This window comes from Bufo gargarizans, chromosome 2 (assembly GCF_014858855.1).
Source record: "Bufo gargarizans isolate SCDJY-AF-19 chromosome 2, ASM1485885v1, whole genome shotgun sequence".
Classification (NCBI taxonomy): domain Eukaryota; kingdom Metazoa; phylum Chordata; class Amphibia; order Anura; family Bufonidae; genus Bufo; species Bufo gargarizans.
This window is the reverse complement of record NC_058081.1, coordinates 726,927,903-726,950,052: the sequence shown is the minus strand read 5'-3', so window position 1 is coordinate 726,950,052 and position 22,150 is coordinate 726,927,903. Positions and strand designations below refer to the sequence as shown.

Here is a 22,150-nt window from a genome sequence, read left to right as displayed (position 1 = left end):
TGAGATATAAATCTTCCGTGCTTGTATGGTCGCCTTAATTGTAGGAAAGGAGAGAGAAGAATTTCTCACTTTTCCTATTGTGGAGGCTAGATGTAAGGAGTGTAATTCGTGTGGTCCGCTTATATTTTTTTCTATGTCTATCCATAATTTGTCCTTCATTGGGGGCCACCAATCTATGGATTGATCTAGTATGGTCGCTATATGATAGGATTTTATGTCAGGCAGACCTAGGCCTCCATGTCTTTTGTGCCTGGTTAAAATTCCAGTCGCTATTCTTGGGGGTTTATTGGACCAGATACATTTACTAAGTTGGGTCTGGAATTTTTGTAATATCTGTCTTGGGATAGGTAGGGGGATAGTGCGAAAATGGTACAGAATCTTAGGTAGTATTATCATTTTGTATAGTACAAGTCTGCCCCACCAGGATAATTCATAGGAGTTCAGGTGAGTAAGTTCATTTTGTAGTTTAAGTAATAGGGGATTAAAGTTATTATCAATCATAGTTTCGACAGGGAATGAAAGGTTGATGCCTAAGTAGGGAATACTGTTGTCCTGCCACCTGTATGGAAATGTGGATTGAATGATACATTTTTTGTTGTTGGTCAGATTCATGCTTAATATGAGAGATTTCGTATCATTTACTTTGTAGTATGAGAGAGAGCCAAAGTTGTGGATAAAGGATTGTATTTTATTCAGGGATTTAATGGGGTCTGTTGTGCATATGATGATGTCATCTGCAAATAATCCTATTTTATGAGTTTTATCTCCAATTTTTATACCTGAGATCTCTGGTGACATTCTAATTGTTTCGGCAAAGGGTTCTAGTGCTAAAATAAATAAAATAGGGGATAGTGGACATCCTTGTCGTGTTCCGTTTGTCAAGGAAAATGGACTTGAGAGCATATCATTTGTCAATATTCTGGCTGAGGGATTTTGATATAAGGCTTGGATGCCTCTTAAGATGGGACCTGAGAAACCAAACTTCTCAAGAGTAGAGAACATATATCTACTGTCTCTGTAGTGTGTGCGTGTAATACACATCCGAAAACTGTTTCTTTAGGGCAAATTTTAATAATATAGCAATGTGTTCGGGCCAAACACCCGAATACTTTGGTGCTCGATCATCACTAATTGTGAACGATGTTACCTGCTTCCACCACCTTATTGCACTTGCTCTACGTCTGATTCCTCTGTTTTCATGTATCTTACAGTACTCCTGATGAAGGCCGAAAACGTTCAGCACTAATTGTACTGGAAATCCCACCTTAATAAACCTCTGCAAATCAAGCAGCAACGTGAAGTACAGGAGTCTCTTATTTATTCCAACATCTGAAGACGGAACCTGATGAGTGAAAATCAATAGTGAGATGAATCCTCTTATGATACAACTTTATTGATATTCACAGACTTTGCTTTTCAGTCTTGAAGGTGTTGATATTAATATGGCCTCCAAAATGGCTCTCCTCCAGAAGAAGCTGTCTCTATAGACCCAACTATACATGGCGACCTTGTCTGTTAATATTAGATACTTTAAGGAGGTTTTACGGGAGTAGAATATTAATGGTTTGTCCTTCAGTTAGGTCTTCAATATCAGATTGGTGGGAATCCAACACCCGGCATCACCACCGATCAGCTATTTGAAGAGGTTGTGAGCCCTGCGGCCACTTCCTGGGCCAGTGACGTCATGTTTATCGGCCTCCTCACAGAATACCAAGCACAGCACTGTACATTATATAGTGGCTGGGGTTGGTATTGCATCCCAGGCCTTTTCACTTGAATGGGACTAAACTGCACATAACTCATGTGACTGATAATTGTGATGTCACTGGCTTATGGAAGAGGCCACGGCACTCACCTCACCGCCGTGGCCTCTTCAAAATGCTGTTCTGTGGGGCTACCTTGACTCAGTTCTGTTCATATGAGTGATTGACAAGCCAAAGAGGGTCCAGTGTCAGCATGTGCTGTGAAACCGGGTGTACTTACTCTGACTTCATCTTGGATCATGCACTGGAAGTCAGGAGAGATAGTGACAGAGTCCTGTCTAGCTGACACCTGAGGCAGAGTTCAGTCACTGCCTTGCCCGACTTCTGCAAGAGCTCTGTTTCAGCAAAATCATCTCAATGGGAAGCTCTGTCCCAACCACCGATGAAGCTGAAGCAAGTGTACCAGGGAAGTAGGAGTCAACTGCGCATGCACAAGATATCCGGAGCAGTTCTGTTTCTCTTTTCTACTTTCCATTCATTACACTTGATCTTCTGAGGCTTTTATAAGAACCCTTTGTGCATCCTGAGCGGATTCTAACAAGAATCCTTTCAGCATCTTATAAGTCATCACATACGAGAGGCCTCCTGCTGCCAAGGAGCCAAACATGGGAATGCTGCTTTTCAGATGTTCAGCCAGCATGACCGCCCCCATGGTTCCCTTCGAAATCATTTTAATGACAATCTCTTTATTTAATTCTCCAATCACTTGGGGGGACTTGAGCACCGATTTCAAATTGCTCATGCTTTTACCCGAAAGTTGGCATAATTTGTTGAGGGAGCCTTCATCCAAGCCGAATACGGTTTGATATTCTCTCATAGTCTTCACCAGAATGGTGAGATCACATGCGATACCCAGGCCCGGAATAGGCAGCGCAGCGGCGGCACAGGACAGGGTCGCCTTTTTCCATATCTGCTGTCTCAAAGCCTCCATCTTCTTTTCTAGCACAGATAGAGAAATATTAGGCAAGGACATCAGGAAGACATGTCTCTTCTGATTCGGAAGTTCCCTCTCCATAACTTCTTGCAGTAGATCATAGTCATATTTGCCTTTCTCCAAGCAGTCAAGAAGAAAAACCGTAGGGTTGTTAATATTTTCTTTCTGAAAACATTTAAGGCAGTCTTTCCTGATCTCTTTCAGTATAGTCTCCTCATGGAACGTCTTGCCCTTTTTCTTTTTAGAAGAATACATGTCTTGCCCAATTTTTGATCTTACAAAATAGAATTTTTTCTTCATGGCCTGCACAGCCTGAGCAAGCTGGATGTTACATTCCCTGAAGCGTTCAGATGCAATAATGATGAAAAAGTCATAGTTGGCAAAATGGACCTTATGGAGATAATCTTCTGCCTTAAAATTCGGTGTTCCTATCCCTGGAAGGTCCCAGTACTTGACATTTCTATATTTTGGATGGGAGTAAGCCTCTGGATTCATTGTGGTCTCCACCACTCCTGTTTTTGCACCATCTTCATCACTCAAGTCAAGGAAAGTATTGATAAAAGTGGATTTCCCAGTCCCCGACTCTCCCGTTACTGCAATGTTCAAAGTAGCGTTTTCCAAACTCTGTAAATAACTCTTTATTCTTTCAATGGCGCCGCTGAGATCTCCATCTTGTATGTAGGACTTTATCTCTTGCACTTCAGCTCCAGAAAATTCTTCCTGTGGATTCATCTTGTCTGTTTTAGCTCTGGTGAGATAAATAAGCAAAAATGTTCTTGTAAAAGGGGCTGGTCAAGCAGAGATGTAGAAAAGGGGTTCTGCAGTATTAGCTACATCTTAGTTCCCCTTTGCGGTTTTGAGATCCGGCAGAGGATCTCAAAACCGGAGGAAAATGCTTCAGTTTTGTCCCCATAAAAGTTAAAAATATATAGTTAGGCCCTCTAATTATAAGGGGTTAAATCAATTCAAAATTGCACAGAAATGAAATTACTTCCTTATTGGTTGTCGTCCTTCACCAGTTCTTAGAGTGAAGAAGGTACAGTTAAAGGGAACCTGTCATGTGGATATTTGATTATAATCTAACTAATTATATACAATCATTAACTACTAAAAAGTGCCTTAGACGTATTCACTTACTGGTGTGACAGATGGTTACCTCATAATATACACACAAAATGCCGGATGCCACATGCTAATGAGCTTATTTGAGTCCAGCGTGATGTCATTGAGTCCAGCGTATATTTAATTCAGAGCTATAGCCACTCCCCTGCCCATTTGCTGCTGATTCATATGGAAAATAACTGTCATTCAGCAGCAGGAAGGCGGGGAGAGTCAGGAGCTCATGAATATTCAGGACTCATCATTATCAGCTGGAGCTTTTCAATGCAAGATGTTGGCAAATTGACTGGGTCAATTAAAGAAAGTGACCCAGCATTTTGCTAAGAGAATCAGTCACTTATTTATGTTGCCCTTAGTTAGGACACCATAAAACTGGTAACAGGTACCCTTAAATGGTGTGGCTCTGTTCACATGAATAGAGCTGTGTTGTGTCCATACATTTTTTAAATTTTCATTTTGGGTAGTGGGGCCATGGGACCCCAATCTGATCACCAGTACAGAGTTTGCTTTCCTGTGTAGACAGAAGGGCAGTCTCTCCTGTGTGATCTATAGAATGACATCAGCACGTATAAGCCCTTAGACCTTCTCACATACTGTAGTTCCTTCTTTTATGTTCCTCTGCATGGCCAGTGCTGCTGAACATATGATTTCTGTGATTCCATACAGCAATTAGCTGCAGAGTTGTAAAGCACTACCTGTCTATACTATGTGTGTTCTGTGTGCAGAATCTCCTGTATATTCTATGAGATACAACTCACACTGTCATACAACTCATAATTCCTGTCTATACAATCTGTATGTGCTGTGTACAGAATCGCCAATGTATCATATAAGATGTAGCTTCACACTGCGTTCACCTGCTTCACAATGCCACTATCTATGTGTGCTGTGTGCAGAATCTCCAGTGTATTTCTATGAGATGTAGCCTCACAGTCTTGTCCCTTGACTCTCACTGCCTGTCTATACTATGTGTGTGCAGTGTGCAGAATCTCCTCAATAATCTGTGAGATACAAATTCACACTGCCCTCTTCAACTTATACTTCCTGTCTATACAATCTGTATGTGCTGTGTGCAAAATCCCCAATGTATCATATAAGATGTTGCTTCACACTGCTGTCACCTGCCTCACACTGCTAGTATCTGTGTGTGCTGTGTGCAGAATCTCCAGTGTATTTCTATGAGATGTAGCCTCACAGTGTTCTCCTGTGACTCGCACTGCCTGTCTATACTATATATCTGTGGATATGTGCTGTGGGCAGAATTCCCAGTGTATTTCTATGAGATACTGCCTCACAGTGTTTGTTAGACCTGATAGAGAGAAATATATCACGAGCAGGAAGAAGGGGAGACTGAAACTGCAGTGGGTCTGAACAAATGAATGACATGGTACTTGAGTGTGAACTGTGTACTAAGGTTTATAAGACACCAATGAGATAAGCCAGTGAAATAGTGAGTGTGGAAGAGAGACTATAATGTGTAGGAACCAAAGCTCGGTGTAATGGACAGTGTATAGTGAGGATTGTCTACCCAGACAAGTCCTGAAGAGAACGACCCAGACAGTATGTGTTTGTCACACATGGGAGAACTGAGAACTTAAAGTGGCCCTGGAAAAAAAACTAAAAGTAGCCCCATGTTGTAGGTGGGTCTAATCAGACAGAAGACAGAGCAACACAAGAGGCCGGGACAACAGAGGTAGAGAGAGCCAGCAATACTATAGTGCAGAACAAAATACCGCCCCAGCAGAACCAAAAAGCAGTTCAAATTATATGGCATTACTGTTCCAGTTACTAGGACTTTTTCTGGTAGTGCTAGTTTTTGGTCAGTGTACGCATTTGTATCTAGCCATTATAGTGGTCAGTAGGTCATTCTATGAATGCTAGCAGTCTAGTGGTTGTGAGGACCCATGGAGGTGCTGGGCAACCATTAATAAGTGTCCGGTGCAACCCTGCAAAAAACTCCAAGGCTGAGGATTTTGTTGCAGGGGTTAGCCACCTAGAGACCCACAATGTCACAGAAGGTTGGGGCGACCAGCAGCCATATTATGCACAACCTGACCCTCGCAGTTCTAGTGGTGTTGTGCATGGTCCTCCTGGTCCCCGTAAAAGACCACTAAATCCAAATCTAAATTTAAAGTTAACAAGCGTACTGTACCACTTCAAGGGGCAGTAACCATCAGACGGGCTGTACCTCTGTAATAAAGTAATTTGTTTTGCAGCATCTGTGACATTCCGGTGGGGTTCCACCCCTTAAATTGGGCCACTTTTCTTTAAGGGCCCCATCACAGCTACTTGAGGTCTGTAATCTTTTGAGTTGCACTCTGACTTTATTGACCTGTTACTCCTCATTGATGACTTGACCCACGTGTGCAGAGATGACAGCAGAGTCTATGTTGTGATTTAAGTGTGAGCTTTCAATCCTATTCTATCATATCATCACCTGACTGTCCATCGCTCCCCCTACAAAGCCATCCTTTTACCCCTGGTGCGATGAGGAGACAACCCTGTAAAAGCGTATTACACATTTATACTGAGCTGAGACTGAAACTAAACTCATAATAGTATCCATCGATTGCAGATAGACTGCATGCTGATGGTCTCCAGAGAGCAACAGATTGTTAGCAAATTGCATAAAAACTGCAAAAAAAGGTGTAATAATTTAGGATGACTGTGGATCAAAAAGTTCTGCATTTTACTTTAATAGGGTTCTCCGGGAATTAAGAAAATGAGAAAACTTTAATATTGCCTTATTATAAATATATTCCCAAATACCTTTCATTAGTTATAATGATTTGTTTTGTCTGGGGAACAATCATCAGGAGAAATAAAATGGCTGCCATCCTATTAGCACACACAAAACCTGTCCTAATCACACAGCAGGATGAGTTACTTCACAACACTGAACTAAAGAGCTGCCCAGCCTCCTCTCCTACTTGTCAGGTATTATGATCCTGAATACAGATGATAAGATCTTCAGCTAAATCTCTGTAGGAATGGAGTTCATGAGGAGACATGAAGTACAGAGAGGAGGATAAGGCAGCTCTTTAGCTCAGTGCTGTGAAGTAACTTGTCCTGCTGTGTGATTAGGACAGGTTTTGTGTGTACTAATAGGATGGCGGCCATTTTATTTCCCCTGATGATTGCTCCCTAGACAACACGAGCCATTATAACTAATGAAAGATATTTGGGAATAGATTTAAAATAAAGTAATATTTAAGTATTTTCCTTTTCTTAATTCCCGGAGAACCCCTTTAAGGAGAGGAGAAGCTTCAGTCTAAAGTTCATTCAAGTCTCATTCATGTCTGCTTACCTCTGACTGCTGCTGTTTGCCCACAGATTTCTTATAAATGATTTCACTGCTGTCAGATCTCAGTTTCTATTCTCGATTTCCAGTAAATGAACTCCGGACGAGTTGTGACTGGTCGAACTGGTCAGATAGCATTGTGCACTGGACTGGATTGAGCTGTTGAGCAATACATGTTGTAGACAAGCAGGCAGGTTATAATCCAACTCAGTACAGAGTAGAACCTCTAATTGCAATCTCTTTTCTCTTTCGTTTTCACAGTGTTCCTGCCAGTCGGTATGTCACTGGCCACCATCAACCACGTTTTGCGTATTAAATTACTGGGAGGTTTGGACACCAGAACCAAGACATGAAACTAAAAACATGTTTAAAACAGCAACACGGTGCTCACATTTAGGGCTCAGCCAAGACAGAGTATGTTCCTCAAGGAAGCAGAAGAGACTACAGCTTGTTGAGTTAGGTCTTCTATTCTAAATTCCGTCATGATTAGCAAACATATTGGGTAGGTGACCTTAATGGAGTCTTTCCTGCCGGTATTGCATATGACATACACTCACCTAAAGAATTATTAGGAACACCATACTAATACAGTGTTGGACCCCCTTTTGCCTTCAGAACTGCCTTAATTCTACATGGCATTGATTCAACAAGGTGCTGATAGCATTCTTTAGAAATGTTGGCCCATATTGATAGGATAGCATCTTGCAGTTGACAGAGATTTGAGGGATGCACATCCAGGGCACGAAGCTCCCGTTGCACCACATCCCAAAGATGCTATTTTGGGTTGAGATCCGGTGACTGTGGGGGCCATTTTAGTCCAGTGAACTCATTGTCATGTTCAAAAAAACTATTTGAAATGATTTGAGCTTTGTGACATGGTGCATTATCCTGCTGAAAGTAGCCATCAGAGGATGGGTACATGGTGGTCATGAAGGGATGGACATGGTCAGAAACAATGCTCAGGTAGCCTGTGGCATTTAAACGATGGCCAATTGGCACTAAGGGGCCTAAAGTGTGCCCAGAAAACATCCCCCCACACCATTACACCACCACCACCGGCCTGCACAGTGGTAACAAGGCATGATGGATACATGTTCTCATTCTGTTTACGCCAAATTCGGACTCTACCATTTGAATGTCTCAACAGAAATCGAGACTCATCAGACCAGGCAACATTTTTCCAGTCTTCAACAGTCCAATTTTGGTGAGCTCGTGCAAATTGTAGCCTCTTTTTCCTATTTGTAGTGGAGATGAGTGGTACCCGGTGGGGTCTTCTGCTGTTGTAGCCCACCTTTCTTTCCCATTCTGACATTCAGTTTGGAGTTCAGGAGATTGTCTTGACCAGGACCACAACCCTACATGCATTGAAGCAACTGCCATGTGATTGGTTGACTAGATAATCGCATTAATGAGAAATAGAACAGGTGTTCCTAATAATTCTTTAGGTGAGTGTATATGGTCCCCTCCAAGCTCCATCATATTTATCCTGAGGCTTCACATATGGTGGATCTGCCCTCGACAGAACTAGGATTCCATCAGATCACTGTTATGTGGAGTTTTCAAAGTGGATCTCCCCTTCTCATCGGCGCCAAACCACAAAGTTGCTTCACATAGGTTTCTGCACCAGGGGCTTAGCTAAAGGCTCATGGGCCCAGATGCAAGAGTTCAGCTTGGGCCCCCCCTTCCCTCAGCGCTTTGTGGCCAGGGGCAAGGGAGCACCTAGCATTTCTGCTGCCTGAGGCAAAAATTGAAATGTCCCCTCCCCCCATGCCCAATTCTGAACCTAACCCGTTCTATTCAGTCCTATTGAAAAAGGGGTTGTCCTCTTTTTACTACTGATGATCTATCCTCAGGATAGGTCATCAATATCAGATTGGCGGGGATCCGACACCCAGCACCCCCGCCGAAGAGTTGAAGAGAGGTTGAAGAGAGGGCAGCGCTCACATGGTGACTTCTTTCAGCTGTGTCTCATCTCTGCAGAGTTTAACAAAGACAATCTTAGTTTCCTTCTTTTCCATCCTTCTCCTCACCTTCTCAACACCCCATCCTGCCACCCCCTATACTGTGTCCGCTGTGCCCCCAATAAAGGGGTGGACACAGACAGCAGAGAGCCCCTGTGCAAAGAATGTGCCTGCCCCCCCCCCCCCCGCCCCCGCCCTCCACAAACCACACATACAGACATAAACATATACAATACGTGCAGAATCCTGGAAGACCAAGGAGCATATAAGGCTGCGCACTGCTTTTGGCCAACAATGTGTCCTGCAACCAAGGGTCCCAGCAGCACAAGGCTGCAATGCATGGAGTTAAAATGAACGGGTCGCATTGTGACCTTCAAGTTTCTTACAATCAGAAAGTCACAAGAATTTCAGCAGGTTGGATTTTTTGGGGCTGTCGGGTCACGACCCCATTTACTTTACTAGTTGCGGTGTTGCTTCAGGCTTTGGCTGCTCAGTGTGTGTTGCAGCCACAGCCACCTTGTGGTGCCGGCCTAAGGGACCATTTAGACGGCCATATGTGTTTTGCAGTTCGCAAATTGCAGATCCGCAAAACACGGAGACTGCCAGCGTGCGTCCTATGTTAAAAAATGCAGTTTCTTGTCCACAATTGCAGACAAGAATAGGACATGTTCTATCTTTTTTGCAGGGCCGAGGAACAGAAGTACGGATACGGACAACACGCAGTGCGCTGTCTGCATCATTTGTGGCCCCATTGAAATGAATGGGTCTTTTTCACAAATACTCACAGGCACTCTCACATACACACACTGTCATACATGTATGTACTCCAGTAGCAGGCTCAGGCTCCTCCCCCTTTCAGTAGCAGGCACAGGCTCCTCACCCTCTCAGTAGCAAGTGCAGGCTCCTCCCCCTCTCAGTAGCAGGTTCAGGCTCCTCCCCCTCTCAGTAGCAGGCTCAGGCTCCTTCCCCTCTCAGTAGCAGGCTCAGGCTCCTCCCCCTCTCAGTAGCAGGCTCAGGCTCCTTCCCTTCTCAGTAGCAGGCTCAGGCTCCTTCCCCTCTCAGTAGCAGACTCAGGCTCCTTCCCCTCTCAGTAGCAGGCTCCGGCTCCTCCCCCTCTCAGTAGCCGGCTCAGTCTCCTCCCCCTCTCAGTAGCAGGGCTCGGTCTCCACACAGCAGCAGCCCTTCCTTCCTTCTAGCAGAGCTGGCTCATTGGAGGAGAGGCTGTCAGTGCTTATGAGTGACAGTTTGTAGACCAATCAGCTCTCCATCTCCTGGTCCGTAAGGTTGGGTCGTCAAGGTCCTATTTTTTATCAAATCACAGCAAAATGCAGTGGTTTTTTTTTTTGCCGCGATTTGTTCAAAATCAGACCCTGTGGATCCAGCCTTACTGACCAGGAGTCCTGATTACACTATAACCTGCCAGCCCTCCTATGAATCAGTCCCTGACCAGCGAATCATCTCTGAAGTCCCTCTGAAATTTATGAAGGGGCCCCACTGCAGCCAGCTACTTTCCCTACTGTGTGCAATCGCACAGTGGGAGGAGCTTACCGGCAACTGAGAAAGCTCAATTGTTAGTCACGATCTCCCCAGTAGGCCAGTCCAGGCTGGGCCCCCTCACACTCTGGGCCCCTGTGCAGCTCAACCAGCTGCACAGTGGATATGTCCGCCCCTGCCCCAATTCTATCCTGCAGAAATAGTCCCCCTGAAAATACTGGTACCACACAGATAGTGTGTCAGTACAAAAAATACCCCCTTACCTTTCAGATCAGACCCCCATACAAAGCCCCAGATAAGATGCCCCATCTCAGACCAGACCCCCTTTAGATCTCTATGTCAGACCCCATATCAGACCCCAGTTTTATACCGAAAATCAGACCCCCATTAGACCTCCATGTCAGACCCCGCCACAATATCAGACCTCAGATAAGACTCCCATTAGACCTCAAGACCTGGCTCCCATTAGACCTTCAGACCCCCATTTAAGAGCTCAGACCAGAGCCCCATATCAGACCTCAGACAAGACCTCCAGACCCCCATTAGAACTGAGACCAGACTTTCAGACCTCATTAGACCTCAGACCAGACCTCCAGATCCTTATTAGATTTCCAGACCCCCAATCAGACCCCATTAGACCTCCAGGCCCCCAGGCTGCCATAAGACCTCCAAACCCTCAATCAGACCCCCACTAGACCTCCACACCCCCAATCAGACCCCCAGTCCCCCAATCAGACTGCCATTAGATCTCCAGACTCCCATTTGACTTCCAGACCCCCAATCAGACCTCCATCAGACCTCCAGACCCCAATCAGACTGCCATTAGATCTCCAGACCCCCATTAGACCACCAGACCCCCAATCAGACCCCATTGGACTTCCAGATCTCCAATCACACCCCCATTAGACTTTCAGACCCCCAATCAGACCTCCAGACCCCAATCAGACCCACATTAGACCTCGACACCCCCAATCAGAATTCCAGATACCCAATCAGACCTCCAGACCACCAATCAGACCTCCAGACTCCCATTAGACCTTTCAGATCCCCCATATCAGACCTCAGATCAAACTTTAAAATAAATAAATTAACTTACCTCTCCTGCTCCGCTGCTATTCTCCTGGTCTGGTCGTCTCCTTGTTCTCTTCTCAGGGCCAGCGCTGCACAGTGACCTGACTGCCTGCAGAGTCAGGTCACGGTGCGCTCTGTACGTCCTGAGGCTGCAGGCAGCCAGGACACAGCAGCGTGGGCCCGGGAAGAGCGAGCAGGAAGAGGGGTAAGTACAGCGCTTCACTCCACAGGCTCCTTCATACTAGTGCATACTGCATTGCATCTTATAAAGGGAAATATACAGCACCACTGCCATGGGGGGCAACTGCGACCCCTAAAGCTATGCCAGTGTTCTGCAGTATATTCTTATGGCTGCTAGGATACAGGCTGCCGCCAGGTAGAGATCCCCGACTCTTTCTATATCCGAGATGATTCTGAAAGTTAATAGATTTCTTCTCTACAAGAAGGTTGATGCAACCCTAGCTGATACCAGCTTATGGTTTGATAAAGTTTGGGCACATACACAGCCCCCAGTCTGGCCTATTATTTAAGCCTTTGAGAAGGAGCTAGATGTTTTCTGTCTCCTTTACCTGATAAGTCTTCTTCATACTGTAGCTCCTTTTTGCCCATGGGGTGTCGGACTCCAACCAATCAGATACTGATGACCTATCTGGAAGATAGATCATCAATTCAGATATTACGTAGAAACCTTTTACATCACCAAGATGAAATGTATTGCACAGAAGATATTGCACAGATTCCCCGTTCACAATGTTAGGATCAGCAATAAAAAACACAACAAAAATAGAAACGTCCAAATATTTTTATTAATTTTTTTTACAAAGATTGGTGAAATTATGAAAATTACAGTTTTCCAACTCATATAATAAAGTTTCAAGAAAGCAGGGTCCTAGAAAAAAAACTTATAATGGGAACCATCTTTGCTCTTCAAGGGATGTACAAAGTGGGGTTCACCTGTCACCGCCAGTTCTATGAGAAGGTCTGTTAGACGTTCTTCGCTACCTCTTGCATGACGTTCTTTGTTTTGGTTTCACTTTGTCATCTCCTTTCCTTCTCCCAGCTATCACCAATTTACACTAATTGTCTCCCTTTATATTCCCTCCCATACTGCCTCACTTTGCGGTTTATACTTCTTCCTGGATGAGTTGTTCACTGCTGGAGGCTGATACTGCTGATTCCTCAGATAAGTCTTTTTCCTTTATTTGTGGTTCCTTGCTGGCTTGATTCTAGGTGACCCTGACTCCGTCCGTATTAACTGCAGGCAGTCGGTGGTCGTGTCCCCTCACTATTATAGGGTTTTCAGGTGTCACACAGTATAGGTACGTGGGCATGCAATCGTCTACCATAAAGACCTTTGCATGGGCATAGCAGTCAGGGAGAGCTCTAGGGGTTTTATAGGGCTCACCCACATGCTCCTTAGTTTGGGATCAAGCCAGTCGGATGTTTATTTATAAGTTCCAGCTTTCTGCAACACCATCCGTGACATCACCATCGTTTCATATAAATTGTCATTATTTCTAATCAAAAAAGAAAGTTTATCCAGCTCACCATAAGCGTTCGGTGCATGGAGAGGACCGGACCCGTCCCTTGTACAATCAGAGAAATAAAGGAATATTCTCCAGCATCCGTCAGTGTTGGTCGTCTTTATTGTAGATCGGTATAACAGTACATGCTTCAATCTTCACCACCCTCCACCACAGGTTATGATTAAGAACTTCCAAGTTTGAAACATGTTAACCTGTGGTGAAGATTGAAGCATGTACTGTTAGGCCTCATGCACACAACCGTTGTGTGCATCCGTGGCCGTTGTGCCGTTTTCTGTTTTTTTCAATGGGTCCGTGGAAAAATCGGAAAATGCACCGTTTGGCAGCCGCATCCATGTTTCCTGGCCGTGAAAAAAAATATGACCTGTTCTATTTTTTTCACGGCCAACAGTTCACGGACCCATTCAAGTCAATGGGTCCGTGAAAAAACACGGATGCACACAAGATTGTCATCCGCGTCCGTGATCCGTGTCCATGATCCGTGTCCGTTTCTTCCTATCATTTCAATGGCAAACTTGACTTAGATTTTTTTCTCATTTTTCATGTCCGTGGATCCTCCAAAAATCAAGGAAGACCCACGGACGAAAAAACGGTCACGGATCACGGACCTACGGACCCCGTTTTTGGAGACCTTAAAAAAAAACGGTCATGTACATGAGGCCTTATACCGATCTACAATAAAGACGACCAACACTGACAGATGCTGGAGAATATTCCTTTATTTCTCTCATTATTTCTAAGTCCTGTTGACTTATTATCTAGTGACATCGTGTCATATACTCCATTTTCCTACTTGGAAACAGTCAACACATTGCTGACAGTCACAGCCCTGACAACTCCCCAGTCTTCTGGTTGCGGAATGCCAGACCTTGCAGGGGAATTATGTGTGAGGTCACAGTGTGAGCAGTAGGTGGGCCGAGGTAAGTACAGTTCTGGTTACTCACGGTTGCGTCGTCCCTGGGTAGGCCTGCATAAGTGATGAGGAGAATGGCACGTGGATTCTCTGGGGCACACTCTGGTGTAAGGGACACTGGCCAGATGGTGGTTTGAGGTGCCCTTGGTGGTCTGTATTAATGGGCCAGTGGCAAGGTCCCTTGTAATTGTGACACCAGTACCTTTTGGATGAAGGTACAACCATTTACTATAGTGTTAATGGAGGAACTGAGTCTGAGGCGAGCAGGGTGAAACTCCAAATGGCTCTTTACTGATGATGACTTCTGATAACAACACATCCACAGGCATTAAACAGTCTCTAGATACAATCCGGCATTAAGCACAATCTCTCAGACATGTGGGGAAAGGGAAATGCAAGTCCTCAGTGAAGTACAGATAAGAAGCTGCTGCCCAGACTAGGCTGGTGATAAGGAAAGTCTCACACTGGTCACAACTCCGGCCTGATCCTAATACTGGAATAAAAAGGCGCTTTTCTGAATCCTGAAACTTCTATTCCAATGCTGTTCTTAGGGTGGCCACTGGTTTCACCCTAGAAAGCCGGACCGGCCCAAACCACACCCACAACGCCCAAACCACTCCCACAATGACCCAAACCACGCCTCCAAACCGCATAAAGCCACGCCCCGTGCCAGTGAAGCCACGCCCCCACCATCGGCTGGAAAACAACACGGGGGAGGAGAGGTAAGAACTTTGTGAATAGAAGGTAAACGGGGGCAGCTGGGGCGCTTCTCTCCCCCTCAGTCATCCACAGGGAGCCATATCTGCGGCTCTAGTGACTGACTGGGGGTGAGAGAAGCCTCGGTTAGTTGCTGCAGCTTACGCTCAGACAGCACAATGCTGCTGTCTGAACGTGAGCTACTGAAAAGGAGGACATCCCTGTGTCCGTCCAGGCCCTGCACCGGACGGAGGACAGGGAGCCTGAAAACCGGACTGTCCGGCCTAAAACCGAACGTCTGGCCACCCTAGCTGTTCTGACAGTCGGCCAGACTGTCCTCAGGATTTACACTGGAGATGTAGATGCTCCAAGCTGTCTCCTACACCTGGTACAAAGGTGCCTGATAAGTCCTCAGGTAATGACTATCCTGCTAATCCTTTGTCTTTGTCACAAGGGTGTAAAGAGCCACGTCTGACTCCATTATACCCGGGGTCAGGAAGTTGCAGCAGGTGGCTGCGCGCTCTATGTCTAAAGATCACGTTGTTTCTTAGTGATTGTTTTCTGTGTTTGCCTTGCAATCCTTTTTGTCTCACTCAGGGATCCGTAGCTTCTTCTCCTCAGCTGTTCCTTGTCCAGCACTCCCAACCTCCTTATATTCCCCTCTCACACTTCTCTGGTTGCCAGATATGGAGCTTCCTGTCTGGACTTCTATACTGACCCACTGGAGCTGTGAATCCTGGTTGTTGTTCCAGAACGTTACCCTCCGGATCCCTGTTGGTTGTTTGTTGTTGCCCACCTGGGATTATATATTTTGTCTGTCCTCTCCTTGGTGTCAGTGGTGCGGACTAGTGATCCCACCGGCCCCTTCACTATCTAGGGCTCATCTCAGGGAAAGCCAGGGTTTAGGCACGTGATCGGCGTACGGGTGAGGAACCCGTCTAGGGACGTCAGGGCAGTCAGGTGCCAGCCGCAAGGAGAGTTAGGGGTCACCACCTTTCCCTCTCCCTTGGACAGGGCCTTCCCTTTTCCCTCCCTTTGCGTCACGTATGTGATCGGCACGCCAGTCGTGATAGTCTTGCATAAACGTGATCATTCCTTAGATACTCGGCTGCATGCAGTTTAGACATTGGTCACCCTGGAAGAGAGATCTATAGCAGCGGATTGCTCACCTCTAGGTAGAATACTTGCAGGGATTCACAGCTAAGACAGTGTCCCGTCAGAGGGAGTGATAACCACAGGTGGTGTCAATGTATAGTAATGTAATCACAGGAAAACAACCTGTTATAAAACGTAGCCTTTAATCTAATTTACACATAAAATAACAAACTCCCACAAACAAATATAGAAAAGGAACAAAAAAAGAAGAAAAGATATCACCATGACGACATAAGGGATAATTCTGCAACGCTCAATGGCATGAGTCAATAATGGACAGGGTGGACAGTCGTGGACAATGGTCTGTCCCTGAGTCTAGCCCTAGACTCAGTACCCCTGCCTGTAAACGGGACTGCCGCCCTGACAAGGACGATCCCGTGTTCTGAAACCTCCTAGTGGGTCCTAGATTGACCCTAAAACGTTGGTGAGTCCCTGATGGGGGCCTACGCTAGGTTTACAGAACAAAAGAAATATTAAATATTACAGTCTACAGAGCAGTAAACCGCCCATACTCATGGATGCTGCGTCTACGGGCGGAAAATTGCTCGAGAAGTTACGTCATGGAAGATACTGAGACAACCACAGGTGTGATTATCTATATATATATCATTAAAAAAAAAGATATTAATGTGTAATGTTCACACACGAGAAAATTGCCGTACACATTTGTACATACGGATGTATTTTATATATACAGAGTTGGCACCAGAGAACGGCCCCCTAGATTGGTGGCGTATAGTCAGGTGCCAAAGTCCCTTTTATGTGTAAATTAGATTAAAGGCTACGTTGTTTTCCTGTGATTACAGAATACTTGCAGGCCTTAACCCTGGGCAGTGGAGCCGACAGGGACAGAGCAGAGAGGCTGGGAAGGGGCCTCCCTCCAGGTATTCGGCTACACGGCTGCTGCTTTCTTGTAGGCTCATGAGAGAACTGCAGTCAACTGAACTCTCACTTGGATTTACCTCAACCAGGAACTGAACTGCCCAGCACACACTGCACAGGAGACATGACTGCACTGCACAGGAGACATGACTGCACTGCACAGGACACATGACTGCACTGCACAGGACACATGACTGCACTGCACAGCACACATAACTGCACTGCACAGGACACATAACTGCACTGCACAGCACACATGACTGCACTGCACAGCACATGACTGCACTGCACAGCACACGACTGCACAGGACACATGACTGCACTGCACAGCACACATGACTGCACTGCACAAGACACATGACTGCACTGCACAGCACACAACTGCACAGGACACATGACTGCACTGCACAGGACACATGACTGCACTGCACAGGACACACGACTGCACTGCCCTGCCTTTGCACTCACAGCCTAACTTCGGTCTGAGCTAAGCTATATATACACTGACACTGCTCCATCCTGTGGAGAATTGAGTGTAGTGCACCCTGACTAGGCCTGTGTAATGGATATTTGCATGTAAAATCACATTGTGACATGGAGAATATGACAGGAGATAAAATACAAAATACAGGCATATCACATGACATTATTACATGGTAAAAACACGTTTGCGAGGCCCACGGTTACTTGAGTGGGACGCTGCATAATCCATTTGAATTCTGCCACAGGCCTACCCCTAATATTGTCCTCCGCAGGCCTTCCCTAATACCTTTGCTGTCACAGCTATCCTTACTAAATATCTATCTGTGGCTGCATCAATTATTCCCCCATGATGGTGATTTCACAGGCCTACCTCCAGCGTTGATCTTGCCTCAGGCCTCGCCTGAAGTTTCTGCCACTGACCTCCCTCTAAAGCTTTTCTCACTAAATATGATTTTAGGGTTTGATCTCTCCGTCCATCCTCTCCCAAGTTATAAAACTTTTTCTTAAAGTATAACTGTCGTATTTTTTTTTTTTGGGGAGTATTGGATTGTGGTGATTAATATCTCCTTGGTGGCCCTATTTCAACTTTTCACTGTGTATTCAATTACCCCTTAATTCCACATTTTTGTTCCCTGTACTTAAAATAGGGTTGCTAGGCATGGTCCGATAGATGGTGCACGCAGCGTGCAGGCTCACATTGCTGACAGCCAGGGACTGTAAGTAAATGATTAGAGCCAGGTCCTCCCCAGCAGCTGATAACAGAGCCTGGGCTGTGTGCACTTCTCCCTGTCCCTGCGCTTGGCAGACGCTCCCTCACTCAGCAGAGCTGGAGATGCAGAGCTGAAGCAGCGCAGACCAGGGAAGGGAGATCTGCCGTCTGCTCAGTGTATACATGACAGCAATGTGTGGTAAGAGGACCCCTTTGTGCTGCAGGAGATTAACCCTTTAGGGGGAGGGCTCTGGTTACTGACACTTTTGGGGGGCTATTGTTACTGGCTAGTGAGGGCAGGCGGGATTAGCTTCAGGTTGAGGTCGGTGGCGGCCATCTTAACTGAATAGTGAAATTGCAGTTTTATGCAGACTGGTTGCTAAGGGCTGAATCTTATTAAATATGGGGTAAGTCAGTCTAATAGTAACTGATTCTGGAATATCATGTTATTAGTAACTACATATATGAACATTGAAATTAGGGTCTAAATGTGACAGTTATTCTTTAATAAGCAAATGATGCACAGAGGGCGTCACCTCTGCTCTTGTTGTTCACAAGCTCCCCTCATTTCCATGGACAGCCTCCCTCCCCGGCTGCTTTGCCACTGCCTGTCCCTGTCAATCAAAACAGTAAAGAAAGGGCTGGCCACAAAAAAGGGCAGTGTTTGGGTGCAACAAGAGCAATGGTGATGCCCTCATTGCAACTTTAAGGTCTAATTTATTAAGAAAAAGTTTCATAACTCTGGAACCGAGCCTCAGATCAACAAAAGAAAAGCGTTTTGACCAGGTGAACCGTGTGTCTATGCAAATAGTTTCATAGGGAGGTCGCTGGTGACAGATTCCCTCAGTCATATATTTCTATAGGAAAAAAAAGGAAGAGATAAAAAAAAACAAGAACAACAAACATTGCCTCACAAATGTAGATCATCGAATCAGTTCTTGAAGGGGTTGTCTCAGGGCAGAAATTCTTTAGAAAGGGCTCAAACTGGGATAAAAAATTCATCACTGATCTCCTGCTGCTCCTGCTTCCTGGGTTCCATCTGGTCTTAGCTTCCTGGTCCTGTCTTGACACACAGGAAAGGCCTGAAGATGCCTGCTCAGCCAATCACTGGGGGCAGTAATGATCTTCCTCCGCGATTGGCCTAACAACCATCTCCAGGCATTTCCTGATGGACCAGGAAGCATCGGAATGGGAGAAGCAGTGGCAGTATCTTTTATTTTTAGTTCCACTTTGAGCCCTTTTTAAACCCTCTTAGTAACTGTACTCAAACATTTTGTTGTATCCCATATCTGGGAGTTGTTCCGATATCTTAATCTATGGCATAAAGGTTATTCTAATGCATTCATGAGAACTTGCACTGCATCTTCAGTATTCTCTTCTTGGCACAGTTGTGGCTTTAAACCGCCACCGCATGTTCTTTAGCGGTCTCCCTCCTATTGAAAACAATGGGACGAAAAAAGCACAAGGCCGCCAGCCGAATTCTGGCACGGTGTCCGAGCCAAAATTCCACCAGCAAAAAAGGCAGTGCGAAGGGCAACTTAAACGGGTGACTCTAATGCCTTCCTAAGAACCCGATCCGCATCTTCAGCCATGTCTTTAAGGAAACCACAGAGCATCCAGTAAGTGGTACCAAACGAGATGCCCCCTGCTGCGAAGGTACCAAACACTGGGATGTTGCTAACAACATACTCAACTATCATGAGACCCACCATGATCCCTCTGGTTAGTAAAGTGGTGACAAGCTCTTTATTTATCTCCCGTACTACTAAAGGGGACTTGATCACTGATCTCAACTCGTTCATGTCTTTATCAAACTTGTTGGCCAACTTTGTTAGAGAGCGGTTATCTAAGCCAAAAGCTTTCTGATAGTTTATCATGGCTTTCACCAGGATTCCTACATCACAAGCTACAGACAGGCCTGGGATCGGGACTGTAGCAACTGCACACGAAAGAGTAGCCAACTTCCAGATGTCCTTCTTCAGAGCCTCACGCTTCTTCTCAAGAATCGGCAGAGAAATGTTAGGTAGAGAGATCAGGAATATGTGCCTCTTATGTTTCGGAAGCTCTTTTTCTAGAGTGTCCTGCATTTTGAGAAAATCGTACTTATTCAGCTTTAGGCATGAGAGGAGAAACACTTGTGGCTCGATGATTCCTCCAACAGTGAGACTTTGAATGCAATTATCTCTGATTTCTTGAAGTATGCTCTCTTCATTGTATGTCTTCTTCCTTCGTACCTTGGAGGCATGCAAGTCGTCATCAACTTTGGATCTCACAAAGTAGAATTTCTTGTCCATAGCCTGAATCGCCTTCGCAAGGTCAATATCATTTTTCTTGAAGCGTTCTGATGACATAATGATGAAAAAATCGTATCGACTGAACTCAACAGACTGAAGATAATTGTCTGCTACGAAATTTGGAGTTCCTATTCATGGAAGATCCCAAACAGTCACGTTAGGAAATAGTGGATTGGTGTACGGCATGGGCTCCTTGGTTGTCTCCACCACACCAGTTTTGGCAGAGCCTTCTTCTTCATCTTCCATTCCACGGATGACATTAACAAAAGTGGACTTTCCTGTTCCCGACTCTCCTGTGATGGCAATGTTTAATGGGGCATTTTCTATTTCCTTAAGGGACTCACTGAGTCTTTCAGTTGCTTCACAGAGGTTACCATCTTCTAAAGCAGACTTAATTTCTTGCACTTCTTCTTCAGTGATGATGTCATAAACAGAATCCATTTTTAACTTATCGACCTGCAGAAAGACAAGGAGAACAGAACTTCATCTTTACTTACTAAAATCTGTTTTTGGATTGCTAAAGGGTTAGGAGAATAGATGACCAGGCAGGGTTGGACTGGCTTGCTGGAGTATTGGATTGACGCATACTCTTCCAAGTCATGATCGGGTAGACTTCAGTACAAATATTTCGTCCAATTAAAGTTTATTTTAAGAGGTTGTCTGGGTAAAGGCATTGATGGCATTTCACTAAGATATGCCATCAGCATCTAATCGGTGATTGTCTGACTACAGGGACCTCCACCATTCACAAGAATTCAGAAGGTATGGTACATGTAGAAACAAAATCTAACATTACATAGTAATGACACTTCTGTCATTCAGCTTTGTGGTAATATCCACACACACACAACCATATTCTCATGAATGTTTTCGTTCTATTAGTCTATGCAGTATTTATCTTATTAGAGTTTGGAGAGTCATCCTAGGACCTAGCAGATACTACAGGGGAGGGAACGACCTGATTGTACTCTGCTTTCCCCTACAATATTAGCTGTGTGTCCCATGGGCCAGACTCACAACATATCTGATGAGACAGTCATAATGAGCGGACAATGAAAATAAAGACATCAAGGGATCCATCAACGGCAGATAGACTTCTTGTTGACAGTTTCCAGAGAGCAACATGTCTCTTTTTTTTTATTTTCAAATGAAACAAAACCTGCAAAATGGGTGATAAAGAGTAACCTCATGTTACAGCTGCCGTAATGAAAGATGAACGTTGCCTCATTGTCATGTTCTTACCTCCGTCTCCATCTCTCGCTCTCTCTCTGCACTCAGATGTTCTTCTCTTCAGTAATAACTTGCTTTGAGTTTTGAGTTTCATTCTCAATGTCCAGGAATAGGAGGAGCTGAGCTTTTTATGGTTGTGACAGGTAGACCTGAGCAGATAACATTGTGGGCTGGAATACAGTAACAGTGACTTGCTTGAGCGTTCAGTGAATAAATCCGTGTATTAACCAACCAGTCTGGAATATAGGTTCAAATCCAACCAAGGACAACATCTGCATGGAGTTTCTATGTTCTCCATGTGTTGCTTGGGTTTTCTCCCACACTCCAAAGAAATAATGATTTGAAAAATGACAGGAAAAAAAACTAATTTATTTTGATTTCTGCCACAGGTTTTCCCCTAATGTTGTCCCTGCTAAATGATACCTGCAAGTGGGTAAAGTATAAGTGTCTGAAACCTAACCCCCTGCAAACTGTATGTAATGCATTAAATATGTGCAAGCAATATTATTTGCTGCCACTAAATGCCTCTGCAGTACTGTGGACAGGTAGATAGGGGTTATATAGAGCTGGATGCAGGACGTGAGTCAGTGTGTGGCAGTGG

At 45.1% G+C, this 22,150-nt stretch overlaps 1 protein-coding gene and 1 pseudogene across 1 annotated transcript; both read right to left on the bottom strand.

Moving 5' to 3' along the window:
* Positions 1 to 1,372: 1,372 nt before the first annotated feature.
* On the bottom strand, positions 1,373 to 7,238 carry LOC122927137 (interferon-inducible GTPase 5-like). Its single transcript, XM_044278728.1, has 2 exons — positions 7,124 to 7,238; positions 1,373 to 3,445 (listed from the first exon to the last, which is right to left on the bottom strand). The coding sequence occupies exon 2, from the start codon at positions 3,427 to 3,429 to the stop codon at positions 2,242 to 2,244; it is 1,188 nt and encodes a 395-aa protein (XP_044134663.1). The 5' UTR covers positions 3,430 to 3,445; positions 7,124 to 7,238; the 3' UTR covers positions 1,373 to 2,241.
* A 12,325-nt stretch (positions 7,239 to 19,563) lies between these two features.
* LOC122926390 lies at positions 19,564 to 21,682 on the bottom strand (annotated as a pseudogene).
* Positions 21,683 to 22,150: the final 468 nt, after the last annotated feature.

Coding starts and splice junctions, on each gene's coding strand:
- LOC122927137 (XM_044278728.1), bottom strand. CDS start 3,429: ATGAATCCACAGGAAGAATTTTCTGGAGCTGAAGTGCAAGAGATAAAG.